Source organism: Lissotriton vulgaris, chromosome 7 (assembly GCF_964263255.1).
Source record: "Lissotriton vulgaris chromosome 7, aLisVul1.2, whole genome shotgun sequence".
NCBI lineage: Eukaryota > Metazoa > Chordata > Amphibia > Caudata > Salamandridae > Lissotriton > Lissotriton vulgaris.
The window spans coordinates 1,661,849,027-1,661,866,701 of record NC_141695.1 but is presented as its reverse complement, the minus strand read 5'-3'; the positions used below and the strand labels follow the sequence as shown (position 1 = coordinate 1,661,866,701).

Here is a 17,675-nt window from a genome sequence, read left to right as displayed (position 1 = left end):
TATCAGCACGTTAGACCTGTGTAAGGGTTACTGGCAGGTCCCTCTTAGAGAGCAGGATAGGGAGAAAACGGCCTTCTCCACTCCTGGTGGTTTGTATCACTTCTTGGTTTTGCCTTTCGGCTTACATGGAGCTCCGGCTACCTTCCAGAGGCTAATGAATCAAGTCCTCAGTCCCTGTAGCAGTTTTGCTGCTACCTATCTAGATGATATCATCATCTTCAGCAATTCCTGGGAAGAACATATGCATCATCTCCAACAAGTGATACAGGCTCTCCGAGAGGGGGGATTGACTATCAACCCAGCAAAAAGTAATTTGGCTGGAAGGTCTGTTAAATATCTAGGATACCTATTAGGTGAAGAATACATTAGACCACAGGAGGAAAAAGTGGCCGCCATAGCCCAGTTACCTTTTCCACGCACAAAGAAAGATCTAAGGGTCTTTCTTGGTATTCTAGGGTATTACCGGAGGTTCATTCCTTCTTTTTCCCAGACAGCAACACCCCTCACAGATCTCCTTAGAAAAGACAGGAAAACTGAACGAGAATTACAAAACCCTTCAAGGGAAATGCAACAAGCATTTCAGAAGTTGAAACAGGCATTGACGACAAAACCAGTACTGCTCAGTCCTGACTATACTAAACCCTTTGTGTTACAGACGGATGCGTCTGAATATGGTCTAGGAGCAGTGTTGTCTCAACAGGATCCGGTAGGTCAAGAAAGACCAGTCATGTACATAAGTAGAAAACTTTATCCCCTAGAAAGGAATTATGCTGTCATTGAGAAGGAAGCCCCAGCAATTAAGGGGGCTATCGAGTCCCTAAAATATTACCTAGAGGGCCGAGAATTCTCCCTTTTTACGGATCATCCACCCCTGTAATGGCTTGCCCGCAATAAAGGACATAATGATCGAATTCTCAGGTGGTTCCTTGCATTACAACCTTACAGATTCAACATTTCCATCGGAAGGGACAAGCCCAAACCAATGCTGATTTCTTGTCTAGGTATCCGATAGAACCCCTTCTTGTAAACAAGAAACTAAGGGAAAGGGAATGTCGGAAGGAACCCGACGAGCAGGAGTTGAAAACAACATGTAACCCACAGTATAACGAAGTAATCACCTGGGAGAGAGAAACGCCGATCAAACATCCGGGTAACTCATGGTCCAGATCTCTGTTACAGGACGTAAGCAGACGTGACCAATCAGGAGACAGCCCGGAAGAAGGAAAGGCGGAGCAGGACGCCATTGACGTTGTCCCGGAACCCAAAGAGGAGCGGAAGAAGGAACAGCGCGAGGACGCCGAGAAACGGGAACCGAGGAAAGACCAAAGGAAGACGCGGACCGGGAGGACTACACAGACGAGAGCGGAGAAGCAGACGATGTGGTCCGAGGAGTGGTTGACACCATCCATCCCCCAGGAGGGCGTAACTGCCGCCGTGACTCAGGAGAGTTACGGCTTGGACAATGAGTGGCCTTGTACACGGGGGCAGACCTGAGTAGTTGGGAGGAAACGGGAGGACTGCCTAGGGAGTGGGGAGGTCGAGAGAGGGGCAAAGCAACGTTGTAAATGCCACCAACGTATCTCTCTAGCATTTCCCAGTTAAATATTCACCTAGTGTCCTTATATCGCCCATCCTTATCACTGCTTGCTTTGTTAATGCTTGCCTGCACATTTATACTACTGTGACCGCGTAGGAACTATTACACGACCACCTGAATAGATTTTCGAACAACCACTTGATGATTTCTTACACCGGGTGTGGTGACAGGTTCTTCCCTTTTCTACTGTCGAAATCCTTCATTAAGGGCCAACACTTACCGTCCTCTGTGTTCTCGTTTATTTCGAGCATCCTGGGGGTTGAAGGACACCCGAAGACCAACAGCTCCAGAGAGGACAACATGGACTTGGCATAAACAACGCAACCACCCTGAACAGTGTTTTCTTTAAATAAACTCCACAATTGATAGACTACTGAAGCCTCCTAGTTTCTATTTCCGCCCATCCCTCCCACAGACTGTCTAGCCTTCCTTTTTCATAGTTGTTCTTCCACCTTCATAATACATTCCATATCAAAAGTTCCCACGTCAGGCCATCTATATCTATATTCCAATTTTTTAGTATAATCCACCCATAAGTCAAAATAAGTTATTGCGGCCAGGCCGTGTTTGACATACATAAATAGACCAGGTGTATCCTTCGCAGGAATGGCCACTTCTTGCTCCAGTAACTCTTTTTTGGTCGTTAATTTGTGCAATTTTGAGAACAACGGCAAGGTATCAAGACACCCACAAATTTTTATAAGTGCGAACCTTTACCGAATCTTTTTAATATAAGATCCGTCTTGACCGTATTCTCCAGCTAGGGGAACACGTCTTGAACTAAAAACTACTTTCACACGGTTACTCACTTAGCGAAGACGCTGGTATCTTGAGATCTCGAGATGGCATTGACGCAGCGTGGGATACTCAGGACCTCGGACTCGTCTTCTTCACGGGTGTACGGGCCTGGGTTGGGACGCTCCGCAGTCCTCGCCACCGCCTCGTGTGGGTAACAGGGCAAGGCCACGGTCCCCGTGACCCCCGAGGGAGTTTAGCGAGAATACCTCGTCGTTGTGCACATGAAGTCCGTCGAGGGCATCAGGAAGGGTACCGGGTCAGGTCCCGCACCTCCGGCGAGTGGAGAAGGGGAGTGTACCTGTTCAGGCGCCAGAATTATGTGGTAAATATAATATTACCTCATATATCGGATTTTCTAGAATGCTATCAAAATAAAGTCAGAATAGTCCGTGGTGCAGAGTTAAAGACTTTATTCAGTAACTCGAGTTAAGGGAGAGCTCCAGCACCAAGCGGTTTCAGGAGTAGTCTAAAGCTTCATTCACACAGCAGAATATTTATACATATCCAATAAGTAGGCAAAAGAAAGAAAAAGGAAGTTACAAGCAGAAGTGACAAACAGTAATTTCAACAAGATGTGTCAAGGTATGGGCATGTCCTATGTCCCGTGAGAGTGCATGTGATGTTGAAATGTGTTCTTGCTCTTTTCAGTTGAAGGCCCTTCCTCACCCGGGGGTTTTTATCTCTGGCTTACAGCCAAGAACAGAAACTATTTCTTAAAACAGGAACTATCTGCTGCTGGTTCCCAGAATTGGCAGAACCACAGGAATGTGTGGTCAATGAACTGAGATGCCAGGCGCAGGGTGTCTTGCTCGTGGGTCTGAAGACAAAATGGATGACACACACAAAATGGGTGCTTGTCTGAATAGAAAAAATGGCTACCAGGCAGAAACAGGGAATTGATGGGGCACAATTGTCAATTTTATTTCCTCAAGCCCCTAACCAGTATGTCACTTGCTGTTCCTTAATAAATCTCTTGCCTTCTTTTTAACTTATTGTGAGACACTGAGGACGGCTGACCTATATAAACCTACAACTACAGAATAGAATTTGTGGGTTAAGCTTATCCAGTAAGCATTTCAAGAAATGCGTAACTGTTGTGAAAACAGATATTTTTGTCAGGTCGAGTGGGTGATGTTCATCTTTCACTGACTAATATTTCACCTTGCGTTCTCATAATTTAAATGTTTATAATTTCGTCCTGTCTTCCAGCAGCTATGAAGAATTTTCTTTGAATTGGCTGTATGCTCTGCATATGGCAATGTAAACATATCTAATATCTCTTCAATCAGAAAACCCACTTGAATCAATATGTAGCTTTTTCTTTTTGATTCGCATATTACTGCACGGGGAATCTAGAAGACACAAGTTAGCTTTCCTTAACATTTAAAAGTTTTTTTGTTTTCTTGTAGTCCTTAGATATAATTCATTTCATCAAACAGACGCTGCAATTTATAGTTTATTGAAACATCCTAATATTAGACTGACTATGCAGAGTAACTTGTAACAATGTAATATTGACAGACTGGGTATTCAGGACAACATATACCTGGTTAGCCTTAAAGTATTCAGTTTGTCTATCTGAACAACAAGGCAACTGCTCCGGTAGTATTTTCCCCCCAGAAATAAACAATGTTTCAAATTGCTAATGACCTCGGGCTGAAATGACTGCTCCCCTCTGTTCTTAGAGTTTCTGCTCCATAAAAAAAACAAAAAAAAAAACGTTTCCACGTTTTCCCTGTGAAAATTTCAACTGTTATATCACCGAAATTCGTAATGGTGAAAAAAATCTCATGAGAGTGATATTATGGCAAAAATAAAAATATTTAGTTTAGATGCAATCACATACACCCAATCCTGATATTTCCATTCAACTGATAATTAAATAAAATATCCATCTGTTTCGCAAAAAAACACAACGTTTTACCTATCTAAATTACACCAACAGATATATATCTGTGGGGTTTGCACCAAGAAGTAACCCTAATGTACCGAATGAACACGAGTGATAGCACATTTAGAAAAAACGGGGTTATGCATAGTGTAACCGAGTATTAGTAAAATCATGACAATTTCCCACCCCCTTGCCCTGGAGTGCTCAAATCAGCCAGCAAAGAACTTGAGAAATGTCTGCATAGAGATACTATTATTTTCCAAGATGTAATATTGTAGATATTTCATTTATATATTTTTTGTTCTTCCTTAGGTTGTGCGGAAGCTGAATGTAATGCTTGATACTATGCCACGGGAATGCAAGAAAAACATTCTTTCAACAGAGAAATTGTTGCCTATCATGTAAATATTACTTATCATTAAAATATTCTCAAGGGAATGTACTGATGAAGGCAATGGAAAAATCACCTCTGTGTCTCACTAGTTCTATGTAAGAGTACCTATATAGTTATGTTATTTGAGAAAATGCATGCTTTACATTAGAAATATCATGGTTAAGAGTAAAGCACTTTTATGGTGGTGGTGTCATACGATAAAGAAGGATCCGAGTGTACTTTCAAAGTATCCTAATATGCTGTAAAATGAAATTGTCAGTTGTTTTACGTTGTACTCACTGTTAACAGTGACTGTGAAAACTATATTTTCTATCAAGCTATTCTACCTATATTCCAAAGGTTAGGGGTTAGAATAATACCTGGCCACCTGAACGGGCCCTTGAAACCTAGAATTATATTTTTCTTTAATTAAGATTATTTTGTACACAGAAAAAAAACAGCTCCGACAATATAGATGACTGTTCCTTTAAATTGTATTTCGAGGGTGGTTGGAGCTTGCTTCACTACAAAGAGATCAGGGCATTGGCACGAACTGCACCTGAGTTATTATTTTTGACTCATCAAATCACTGCATAGGAGCACTTCTCTTGCTTTGCGCAAAGGGTTTACCTTCTAGAGAAGACCTCTTTTTGAAGAGCTTTTTTGTTGTTGTGGAAACGTGCTTATCAGCACTATGAAACAGATAAGAGAAGCGTAAAACAGAATGGATTCTTTAAAACACTGCCCCACATTAAAAGCAAGAAATCGTCAGACTAGAAACTAAAAACTGCAAAAAAAACTGAAAACTAGAAGACAGGCCCTCGTTATCCATTCTTCCAAGATATGAAACATCTGCAGCAAGACCAGAACTGCCCAAAAGTGCAGTTTGAAAGAACTCCCTAATTTTCTTCCTCTTTGTAAGCCATGGTAAATGTTGTCTATCATTGTAGGCAATACAAAATCATATTTATCGCTGTAAGCAATCCCAATTCATACCTTTGGGCTTACTTCTATGTTCAGCACTCGTTTGTAGTCAAGCTAGGATTCAAATTCTTGTAAGTGTTTAAGTACGTACTACAGCCATTGTGATGGCAAGATGTCAGATGTGGATCCGTATTTTTGTGCCTGTACTGTCTGCTTCCTGATTATGGAATTTTATGTTGCAGGCACTGCCTGAAGATGATGCCTAGCACGTTGAGGCTTCTAAACCTTCTACACCTAGACTATCTCTGACTGGTACTGGGCAGAGGAAGTACACCCCTCCTAAAGCGGTGCAGAGAAAAAATCCCATTCTTGTCTCTGCCAATTTGAGGGCAGGTTCTGCACCTCTTGGCTGTTTGACTGTTGAGCCCTCCACCTGTACCACCATTCCTTTCTCCCAGACGGCAAAATGTATGACTGATTTTCTGTCAGTTCCATGGGATGGTTTGGGCCTGAGGCAGGAAGTGTTGGGAGCCATCTTGGGACTCGGACCATACTGTGTTGCAATATATTTCATTAATTTTAACCTCTATTCATTTCTGCCTGTGAAAAACTCTCGCTCTAGCGGAAAGCATCTAAAAAGAACAAAACTGCGCATAGCAAGGGTGTGGGTTACAGTTACCTTTGGTCATGAGTTATGGTTACTTGAGATAAAAATAACTGTAACTGCTAAATTTCAATTGTTTGTGTGTGTAAAATGTGAACCTAATATAGCATCTCTGTTTTTTGTATGAATTTCTAAAGTTTTTTTTAATTCTATTCCCTAACTATAACGTCCCTGTAACCTTATTTTTTCGGTGAAAATATATATATGCGTGTGTGTATAATGATGAGCGCTGCGCCAGTTGCATAAACCAGTACTGTGAGTTAGAAGGGACCAGTTTTACTGCAAAACAAAGCTTTACGTTTTTTATACGCCAGTAGGTAGTTATAGTTAGAACCTGGTTTCCATAGGAAAAAAATGTTTTGACTTGCCTAGAACTTTGGCGTCATTTGACAAATCTTCATGAAATGTTCCAAAAAAAGCAGCAACTTTCCTTAAATAAAAACTTCTTTTAACAAGCCCTACATCAGCCTTTACAATCGTACTTGGGTTAAAAAACAGGTCTGGGCGCTACAGCTCGGTAAAGCATCTTTTTAAATATTTAAACCAAGGGAAATTAAGCTTGTGATCTTAAGAAAGCACTTCCCTTAGCAGCTGGTGGTTGAGGACCAAGTCTTTATTCAGCCTGCACTTAAGCCAAAACAATAAAGGCCGTAATGATATGGTGTCACCAATAAAAGGTGTTCCAGTTTCCTCATGGACTATTAGGTTATCTGTTCCCTTTGGAAGTCCCAATAGTTGCTTCAAGAAATTCTTCTCAGCCACCTCAATACTTTTGACTGGAACTTAGCCCCATAGTTCACTCCCATAGCTGCCTAGTGCCACACTCTTTGCCTGGTACATCTTCAATAGTGCGGCTACCGTGCGTTTGCCCATTTTAGACGCAAAATTAAATATGGCTGCATTTGCCCGTATTAATTCTCCTCTTTTCTGCTGTACCAACGCAGCCCAGTTTAACTGGTCATCAAACAAGACACCCAGATAAGAGAAGGTCGTGGATAGAGGTACCTTCACATCATTGACCATGAATGGGTACTGTTTCTTTTCGGGTGCACTCCTATCTGCATAATAAATGATTTGGTATTATTAATGGCGAGATCTCGATCAGCCATAAAACCCTGAAAGGCATTCAATAGGGTCTGCAAGCCCTTCGGAGTTCTTGCCAAGAGGACAGCATCGTCTGCATATAGCAAGACGGGCAAGCCCCTACGCCCAACATAAGGAAAATCTGCGCCAGTTTTTACTAGAAACGTATCCAACTCATTAATATATAAATTAAAAAGAAAAGGGGCCAGAATGCAGCCCTGCCGCACGCCTCTCTCAACAGGGAAGTCTCTCGATACCCTAAGATCTTGTGAGTATCTGATGTTTGCTATGGTGTCCCTTTGGAGGTCCCTTAAACAGGTAACCAACGCAAGCTCCACCCCCATGGCACCCATTAGATCCCACAATTTCCCCCGGTTTACACAATGAAGAGCGGAGGAGAGATCCATGATCGTCCCTTGTTGCGCCATGGTGTACTTCCCCAGTATCATGTATAAATGTAAGCATTGTGCTAATGTCGAATGGCCCGGGCGAAACCCATATTGAATAGCTGAGGTAATCCCATTCTCCTCAGCCCATGATGACAATCTATTCAGGGCCACTCCTCCCACAACCTTAACTATCGTGTCAATCAGGGAGATCGGCCTATAACAGGTGGTACTGTTGCGATCTCCCTTCTTGAACACTAGGACGATCGTAGAGGTACCCCATGACCTGGGACAACCAAAAGATGCTGCTGCATTTAGTACCGCTGTGAGAACCTGCGCCCATAGTGCCATGTTTGATTTAAAAAGGTCCGGGGGTATGGCATCCGGGCCTGGAGCTTTCTTGCTCGTTAATCCAACTATTCCTCTCTCAATTTCACCTAAAGTGAAGTGTGGTAATAATACATCTAGCCCTTCCTGGTGCAGGTCTATCTGTGATGTGTTGGCCCTAAATATGGAACTAAAATGCTGTACCCAATCATTCTCTGTGATGCTAGTTCCTAATTCAGGATCCCTCCCTGTGTCAAACAATGGTCTATTAACAATGCCCCAGAATTTCTCACTGTTCGATAGGGTACTGGGGTCCAAGAGATCCTTCCAATTTTTTTCTTTCAGTTCGCCCTTGCGCTTTGCTAAGGCTTTCTTACATGTTAAACGTGATGAACGGATCAATAATCGGTCTCTCATTGTGTTCTTCAGGGCTACCTTTCACTCCCTGGCGGCATAAGAACATTATTTCAAATGACCCAAGAATATCCGAGGGGGCAGAAACAGGGCAAACACACAATTCGATTTCTAGGACACATGTTTTATGTATGCTAGCGTAAAGGCAGTCCGCGTTCACCTTTGACCACTTAAGGCGGCGCCTTCCCTCCGTAGGTTTTAGCACCCCATCTATAAGCAACCTATCCCGCAGGACCAGAAAGTTCCCAGATGACTGGATACAAACGGGGTTATGCTCACTATAAATACAGTCTAAAATTTCAAAGCCCAGTAAACTTGACCGGAGGGCCTCCATAATTAAAATGTGGTCAATGAAAGTCCCCCCTTAATGCCCCGTAAATGTTGGCACAACCAGCTTACTGCCAACATCCACCACAGACATAGAACTAACCAGATCATATTCGTTTAGTAATTGATTAAGGGCCTCACCACGTTGAGTGTTTAAAATGTAGCCCACCCATTCTGTCACAGCCCAGATCCCCCATAGCGGTCGTTATTGGATTGCCACATGGATGAGTTAAAATCCCCTACAAGCAGCATACAATGTGAGGCATCTTTGCAATGTTTGTTAACAAAGCCACTCAGTTGGGTAATCTGACAGGGCCCAGAGATATTCACTGCATTATAGAACTTGTTCAAAAGCAGCTTTACATTCCTGTGTTTCAAAGTGACTGCCTGAAAGTTACAATTTGTGCTGGATATAGAAGTTATTACACATTTCAGGGCTAAAGAGATGTATATTACCAGGCCTCCCTTGGCTCTGCCACTAGATGAATGTTTGGCCGGAACAAAGAAGGTCTTATAGCCCTCTAGAAAGAAGGAGGCACAGTCCACCAGCCAGTCTCCTGTAGACAGATCACGGGGAAGAGCCTAATAAACTCAGTCCACTTAGGATCTCGAAATTTCCCTGCCAGTCTGGCAATATTCCATGAGATTATATTATGGTCGGCATATTTACCTAAAGCTATAGCTTGGTGGATATTAAACTATTGACCTGGGCGACGATTGGATATCCCCCCTGCAGAACCCTTGAGCAAACCTCACTTGGGCACTGCGATTCATAGAGCACTGCAGGATCGATACGCACTGCAGATGTATTTAGTCAATCACAGTCCTCTAAGGAGAAAAGGGCAGCAAATCTATTGCCTAAGCTGGGTAATAAGTCAGAATGCCCTTGGGGATCTTGGCTGGCTACCTGAGGAATGTGAGTTATAGACTTTAAAGGCTGCTGTCTTACCACATAACTGCCAATTGGTATGTAAGGTTCGGGGGTTACAGGTTGATGGCTCTGGTTGATAAAAAAAAGCCCAGAGGGAGGAACTGAATTCCAGTACCAGTGTTGGGTATGCCTGATCTAACTTCTCTAAATAACCTTTCAACAAGCATACGATCGTTAACATTTACAACAATACAGTCCCCCGTACCAGATCTCCTGGAATTTCCTACCCAACCCACACGATTGGCCATTATAATATTATGGCCTATTGTGGGGTTTACTGATAGTTTATTACATAACCAGTGGATGACCTTGTTTTTAAGATGGGGATAATCTTCAGTAGAGTCAAAAGAAAGGGGCAGCACGTTCCCCAGAATTGCCACCAAAGGTGTAGATTGAGGTGGCAATTCGAGAACAATAGGACTTGGGACGTTGGTAGACGTTTCGCCCTTTTTTCTACTACCACAATTCTTGGGACCCAGGGGTATGTTGTCTGTAATTGACGTTTGCAGAGACCTGGAAGTTATAGGGCCCTCGGTGGTGTCTCCCAACTGTTCTACCAGTATGACCTCTGCCAACTCACCCCCCTTGGGTACCATGGTGGCATGAGGGTTTTTAAATTGGTGTTTCTCTATTGTGCCCAACCTCTCTTCAATTGCCTCCAATTTGGCCATCACAGGGCTAATTATTCTAGATAGCCTCTCATCCAGGTGCTTTAAGATATCTAAAGTCTCCTGATGGCAATTGGGCCCCAACTACCCGCTAGTAAATTGGTACCATTGCCAACCCCCCTGAAGCTATCTAGAACTGAGGGCGTAACTACAGACCCTTCCTGGTCGTGCCTGTCGTTCTTGTTCTTAGCCTGTTTTGCAGTCTGATGGCTTGATTTAGGTGCGCTACGGGCTTTTCTCTTTTGTTGTCTGTTCTTTGCCCTTAGGGGCTGGTATGGCCTTCGATTGCCTGCTACGAGTATTGGAGGGGAGGGGGATGGTGTCGAACATGGGGAATTGTCCGGCATCAATGGTACGGAAGGGCCCTGGGGCTGAATAGATGGAATGCTCTGTGTGGCTGTATGGGGGTTCGCTACAATAATACTAGGTTCTAGCGGGGGAGCTTGTGGTGGAAATAAATTAAGTGGGTCTAGAGATAACCTTCGCTCCGTGAGTTGGATCTCCTGAGTTAAAATAGACTCAGCCCTGGAGAGGAAAGCATCCAGAGTACCAACAACCCCCGCCCCATTTCCCCTTTACGTGAGGGCTTAGTAATATTTCAAGGTGACAATTTTTCTAAGTTGAAATTAATAAGACTACAATGAGGCACTAAACAGCGCAGCTAAGCTCAGGACTAGTTGCCCAACAGTTGACCAAGCAGTTATCGCTGCGATGCTGCAAGATATTAGTTGTTACCAATAGTCCCCTTGAGAGTCCAAAGCGGTATCCGGAATGTGCTTACTTCAGATCCTGGTGATAATGTTCGAAGGGTGGCCCAGCCCAGCCTCTGTCTGCCGCGGACGGGCCTGCCCGTGGCGCTGCGGGGGGGGGGGGGAGCCGTTATTGAGGGCCTTAGGCGCCCTCCGACAGCGTCACTTCCCCTGCGACCTTCTGGGGCTTGTAGTCCTGATACGAGCCCACCAGCACACTGCGCCGTTCTCATCACGGCAGTGGTGGCGACTCCGGCTCCCAACGTCTCAGGGCTCCCGCTCCAGGCAAGGTAGGCTATGCAGTGGTGCCAAAAAAAGAATACATTCAGTAGTTTTTGAGAAATTGAAAGCGAACAATATAGTGATATCTCTGGTTGCGGATATTTCGTGGCAGTTTTGTAATGGTTGCGGATACGTCGCAATGATTTCCCGGTGTATCGTGAATGAGCACGCCAGTAGGAATGTTGTGATTGGCTGAGCTCAACCTGAACATAAAGTTGCGGCTGCTATTTTATCGATCAGGAACAGGTCCAGGGGCTGAAACATTTGGTGAAAGCTAACCCAAGGGGTCAGTGTGGAAGTGCACTGACCCCATGTTTGAGAAATGGGGATGGAATTTACACCAGTTATGTGTTCAAAATTGATTTTTTTAATCACAAGGAATATTCATGATGCTACTTCAGCCCACTTAGAGAGTCTTACACCCACTCACAGACTCACCTGGGCACTTATGCACCCACTCACAGACCCACTCAGATACTCATGCACCCACTTACAGACTCACTCAGAGAGTGATGTACCTGTGTACAGACCCACTCAGAGACTCATACACCCACATACACACCCACTCACAGCTTCTCACAGTCTCACTGAGACACTCACAGATCCACTGGGACACTCCTATACCCACTTGTAGATCCACTCAGACACTCATACACCCACTCACAGACTCACTCAGATTTACACGCACCCACTCAAAACGCACGCTTCCATTCACAGACTGACCCAGATGGTTGCCTACTCAGTCACAGACCTACTCAGACATTCATGCATGCAGCCATTCACTCACCCACTCACAGACTTATGCTCCCACACACCGACCCGTTGATATGCTCATACACACATTCACAGACCCACTCAGATACTCACACACCCATACAGTCACTCACACACCCACTCGTGATTGTCTCGGTTAACAAAGTCATGTGTCCTCTGCAATCGTGACATGGTCGTGGAAACCAAAAATATTTTGAAATAAGCTGATTAATCTACTTTTTAAATAGATGACAAATACAACAAAATGAGGTGTAGCATGCATATGTAAAGTTCAAGAAATAATACAAGGTGCAATAGTTATGAAATAGAATTTTTTTTAAACTTAGAAATTCACTGAAAAAAAACAAAGGTTAGAGGGACATTATAGTTAGGAAATGGAATTTAAAAAACCTTAGAAATGTACTGAAAAAAACAAAGGTTATCTGGATGTTATAGTTAGGCTGACACTTCACTCATACAAAACCAGAGAAATTCAGCAGTTATTTTTAGCTGAACTAACTATAACTCGTGCCCCCGCAATGCACTACTTATGACCTCACATATTCCAGCACTCATGACATGGTCAGTGACATCACTGATGACATCTCAAGTGACATCACTGATGTGTCCTGGACTCACTGTGTCACTGGACTCAAGCTAGTTTGGCTGATGAGGGTTGATGTGGGGTGATGCCCCAAACTAGTCCCAGGATGCATGTTTCTGATACAAGGAGGAATGTTTCTGGTCCAAGGAGGACTTGGCTTGGTAGTTCAGACTAGCTGGTTCCACGAGGGACAGGGTCAAGATTGATTTGCATATGGCTGGGCCTAAACTGGGATGGCATGGTGAGCAAAAGAACAATGGATTTAACCCAGATCTCTTGACCGGGGATGAATGTTTTATTTACTCTGCATTCCGTCTAGCATCTGTTTGTCTTTTGCTTAGATGGAACTGCAGCAGCAAAGCTGCATTTGAGGAGGAAAAGAAAATCATGTTTAATAGGTTCCGCACACAAGGCTATATCTCCCAAACCGTTAATGCTGCTGCCAACAAGGTGGACAGATTAAAAAGGCCAACCCTGCTTGCTGTAGGAAACAGAACTTCAAATGAGGCAGAACCAATGAGATTCGTTACACACAGCATACAGCCTGACAAAGTCAGGAATGTGTTGCACAAACACTGACATGTCGCTCACAAAGATGACATTATTTCGAAACACATGATAGCTCATCCAAAAATCTTCTTTAGAAGAAGTAGGTCACTAAAGGATATGTTATGCAAAAAAAAACAACTAGTTATATACCTGCACACTGTGGTTCTCCAGTATTGCTATTTCATGAATTCACCTGCTTGAATCTTACCCGTCGTCATAGTGGGAGTCCCACTGTACTTCTAACAAACAGTGCTATACACAGCATTAACAGCCATAGAGAATTTGATTGACATTGTTAACAAATTCACATTGTTTTAATAGATCCAAACTTCAGAAAGTAGACCCTGAAGCACTCTTCCCCTGCAGGGCCACCATACCCCAGATTTCAAGCACAAGTGTAAAAGTTCATAGCATTATAGGTATACAGAGTGGTGAAGCCAAGGGGAGGTGGTGGGTATAACAACTCCACTCTACACCAATAAAAATAACAAAAGCTATCAACTTATATAATCAGAAAAATTATATATATATATATATATATATATATATATATATATATATATATATATATATATATATATATATATATATATATATATATATATATATATATATATATATATATATATATATATATATATATATATATATATATACACAAAGAACTCCAAACGCCACTTCCAACCACATAGATTAGCGAAGCGTCAAGCAGGAGACGGACCACCAGATTAGGTAACAATTCTTTTAATCCAGGTTTAACGTTCGTTTCAGGAAATGCATAACGTGTTTCGGGCTCCAAGCCCTTGTTCACATGCACAAGACTGTTTGTTACATTTTTACTATTATAATGCCAAGTGATCACTGGTACACGCCCCTCCCACACATCATGTGATCATAGACATAGTAAACATACTTTTTACTGCTACATGTGCAAACAAGCTATAAAAATAGTATCAATACTTATATTAGACATAAAATCATTGGCATATATTATGAAGGCAATTAAAACTATTACCGAAAAAAAAAAATATATATATATATATATATATCACAGACCTGGAATCCACATCCTTGTAGGAAAAACAGGAACGGACCACCATGTGCTTTTTTTTCAAATGTTGTGCTTTACTGCATGACACGTTTCGGCCCTATATATATTATTCAACAACCTTACCTTTTTCACCTAGCTAAATCAGGCCTGGATCGCATTTACTGCTCCTGAGAGGATTCCAAAGAATTCAGATTGTTATTGTTGCACCAGTAGTAGAATGTTTTCCAGTCATCACTGTAGGCTTTACTTGTTGACACAGCACATGCATGATCCAGAATTTAGCAATATTCCTGAGTAATAGTCAGTGGTCCTAACTCATTATTGCGAGGAGCCAGGCTAATACATTGAGAGATTTTATTGGAGGATGGAAAATGTGTCCCCATGTTCATGGAGATACGATTCTCAGCTGGTCTGAACTGGACATCTGGGCACAGAGATAGGAGAAGAACCTCTGTGTACTAATATTGCCTTGGCTACGCCGGGGCTATCAAAATGTGTCAAGATGGCTCCTGTTTTATCTTCCGAATTTCCCTGGGAATTAGAGGGGATGGCGAAAAGGTGTAGGTTAAGAAATATGTCCAGGTCCATCAGTAAGGCATTTCCCAAAGATCTTCTCTCAGGGAATAGGCCTACGTAATCCAGGCCGGGGGTACCCCACTCTTTGAAGAGCTGAAACACCTAAACCCGGTTTAATTCCCATACGTGACACTGTTTTGCAGTTCAACTGAGAGAATCTGCCTAATCTTTTTTCACCCTTGGAACATTTTCCACTTGCAAGGAGATGTTGCGGATAATCAGCCAGTTCCAAATCTGCTGGCTTGACAAGAAAATGCCTTTGTTATGGTGCTCCCTTGTGTAGTGGGATAGAATGTTGTTGTCCATTTTCACTAGGACAGAAGAATTGCGAAGGCTGGGAAGAAAGGCTTGCAGGCCTAAGGAAACTGCCCTTAACTCTAGAAGGTTGAAGTATATTCTTGATTCCTGAGCTGACCATTTCCCCATAATTTCTTGTTCTTGAAAGTGTACTCCCCAGTTCATCAGAGACTCATCCGTTGTCATCACAAACTGAGGGTAGAATGGTGTGAAAGAGAGACCCATAGAGATATTTTCCTCCTTCCTTCACCATAATATTGCTGATTTCATAGTTGGGGTGATATTCATGGTGTCATCGAGCATACCCGGAGTTTGCAGCCATTGTGAGTCTAACTGTTCCTGCAGAGGTATCATGTGGCGAACGACAATTTTGAATCAAGGAAGTACAAGAAGACATCATCCCTAGCATTGATTTGTATGTCCAAACAGAAGTGAACTCTCTTCCTGACAGAAAACGTGTTATGTCCATAATCCGCTGGATTCTCCCCCAAAATGGGTATAACTTGAAGACCTTTGTACCTAGAACTGCTCCCGGGAACACTGATGGTTGAAATGGTATTAGGGCAGACTGTTCTCTATTTGACTTTAGACCTAAACTGTTAAACAGCCGCAGACAAGCTCAGGTGGATTTTCTTTCTGAGTGGTATGTATGAGGCTTGACAAGCAAGTCATCCAGGTACTGAAACACCTGGTTACCATTTCTTCTTAAGAAAGCCGCCACAGGTGCAGTGCGTTTTGTGAACAACCTGAAAGCCTAACAAAATCTAAAAGGGAGCAATTTTAATTGGTAATTGCACCGTGCCACCTCGCATCCAAAAAACCTGCTGGGTTTCACCTGTATGGGGATCTGAAGGTAGGAGACTAAGAGGCCAAGGGTAATCCCCCTTGTTTATCAGCTGTAAAATCTCCTGCAAAGACAGCTTTTGAAAAGGTAGCTTTTTTGATGTATTTGTTCAACAACCTCAGATCCATTACTTTCTGCCACTTTCTTGATTTTTTCTTGATTCGGAATATGTTAGAATAACATCCATTGTTGCGATGTGAGAATGGAACTTCTTTGATAGCCCCCTTCAAGATAAGTGAGCACATTTCCTGTTTCAACAGAGTAAGATGTTGATGGTTCCTCTTTCGCGGAGCATGATTGGGAGGCATTTCAGAAAACTCTAAGGTATGAACATGGTATATTATGTCTAAAACCCACTTGTCCAAAGAAATTCTTTTCCAGTGATCATACCATTTTGAGAGGTGCTAGTTCTTGAATTGTTGGGGAAAGTTCAAAGTTAGTAGTCCCTTGAAGTTGTGAGTGATGCCTAGTTGCGCCCTGGCTTTTCCACCTGCTGGCGGTCGGCAACACGTTGATTTACTTGAGTATGTGGCCGCTGAGAAGGACCTTTATGGTTGTTGAGCAGAGAATTGAGGCTTATATCCCTGCTTGGAATATGGTTGAGATCTATAAGTCTGGCAAGACGGCCTCCACGAAAAGGCTGAAAACGTCTCTGCTGCAACGTCCCTAACGAACGTGCAGGATCAGTATATGTTTTGATCGGCTGCAGAGCATCATCGACATGTTTGCCAAATAAATTTACATTGTCAAATGGCATAGCAAGGAACTTTGCCTGAACCTCTGGATGTAAGGATGTTCCCTTTAACCAGCCCTGTCAGTTTAGCACAGCCGCACCCGCCATTTGTCTGAAAGCTGTGGATGAAATGTCAGTGGCTGTGTTGATGATTTCGGAATTAGTTTGTGTGCATTCCTGCAGTATTTCTTTAGCCTCATTCTTCTTTTCTTCCGGCAAGTAGTCTATGAATGCCAATAGATCCGACCACATCTGCGTATCGTATTGCCCTAGATTTGATAGAGCATTTGATGCCCTAATGGACGTAGCTGCCATAGCTGAAAACCATTTGTCGCTGTTATCACGTCTTCTGCCCTCCTTGTCCGATGGTGCTAAAAACCGAGCAGATGGGTTTCTGCAACATCTTTGGGCAGTGTGCATGACTTCAGAGTAAGAGCAAGGTTGCCCTATTAGGTAGGCAGGCAAATCTTTGGGTGTCTTGTATTTTCTGGTCCAGCCAGGGAACGACCTCTGCAACCAAAGCTGGGGATCTTCTTCAACTTCAAGTCCTCCTCCCAAAAGAAATCCACAATGGGGATGAATCTAATAGACTTTCTCAATGAATCCTTGAAATCGTAAAGGAAACATTCCATTTGCTTCACTGGTAGTGGCAAATCAAAGCGCTTAAAAGCGTGCTCAAGGACTCCACCTATATCATCTGGAGGAGAGCTAGACGGCGGAGGTGACAATGATGGAGATGAAGGAGTGATGTAGTCATCCCATTATTGCCCTGATTCATTTGGATTTTGAGGAAGTTCCCTTTTCTCATGTTGAATGTCTCCTTCATCGTCAATGTAGTCATCTCTAAAAGTGAT

At 43.0% G+C, this 17,675-nt stretch overlaps 1 protein-coding gene across 1 annotated transcript in view; it reads left to right on the top strand.

Moving 5' to 3' along the window:
* Nucleotides 1–17,675, top strand: part of SYCP2 (synaptonemal complex protein 2) — a 3,993,018-nt gene that overhangs the window by 465,131 nt on the left and 3,510,212 nt on the right. Inside the window, exon 8 of the mRNA XM_086932653.1 lies at nucleotides 4,599–4,687. Within this exon, the coding sequence (XP_086788779.1) occupies nucleotides 4,599–4,687 (89 nt within the window). The remainder of the gene's footprint in view (nucleotides 1–4,598; nucleotides 4,688–17,675) is intronic.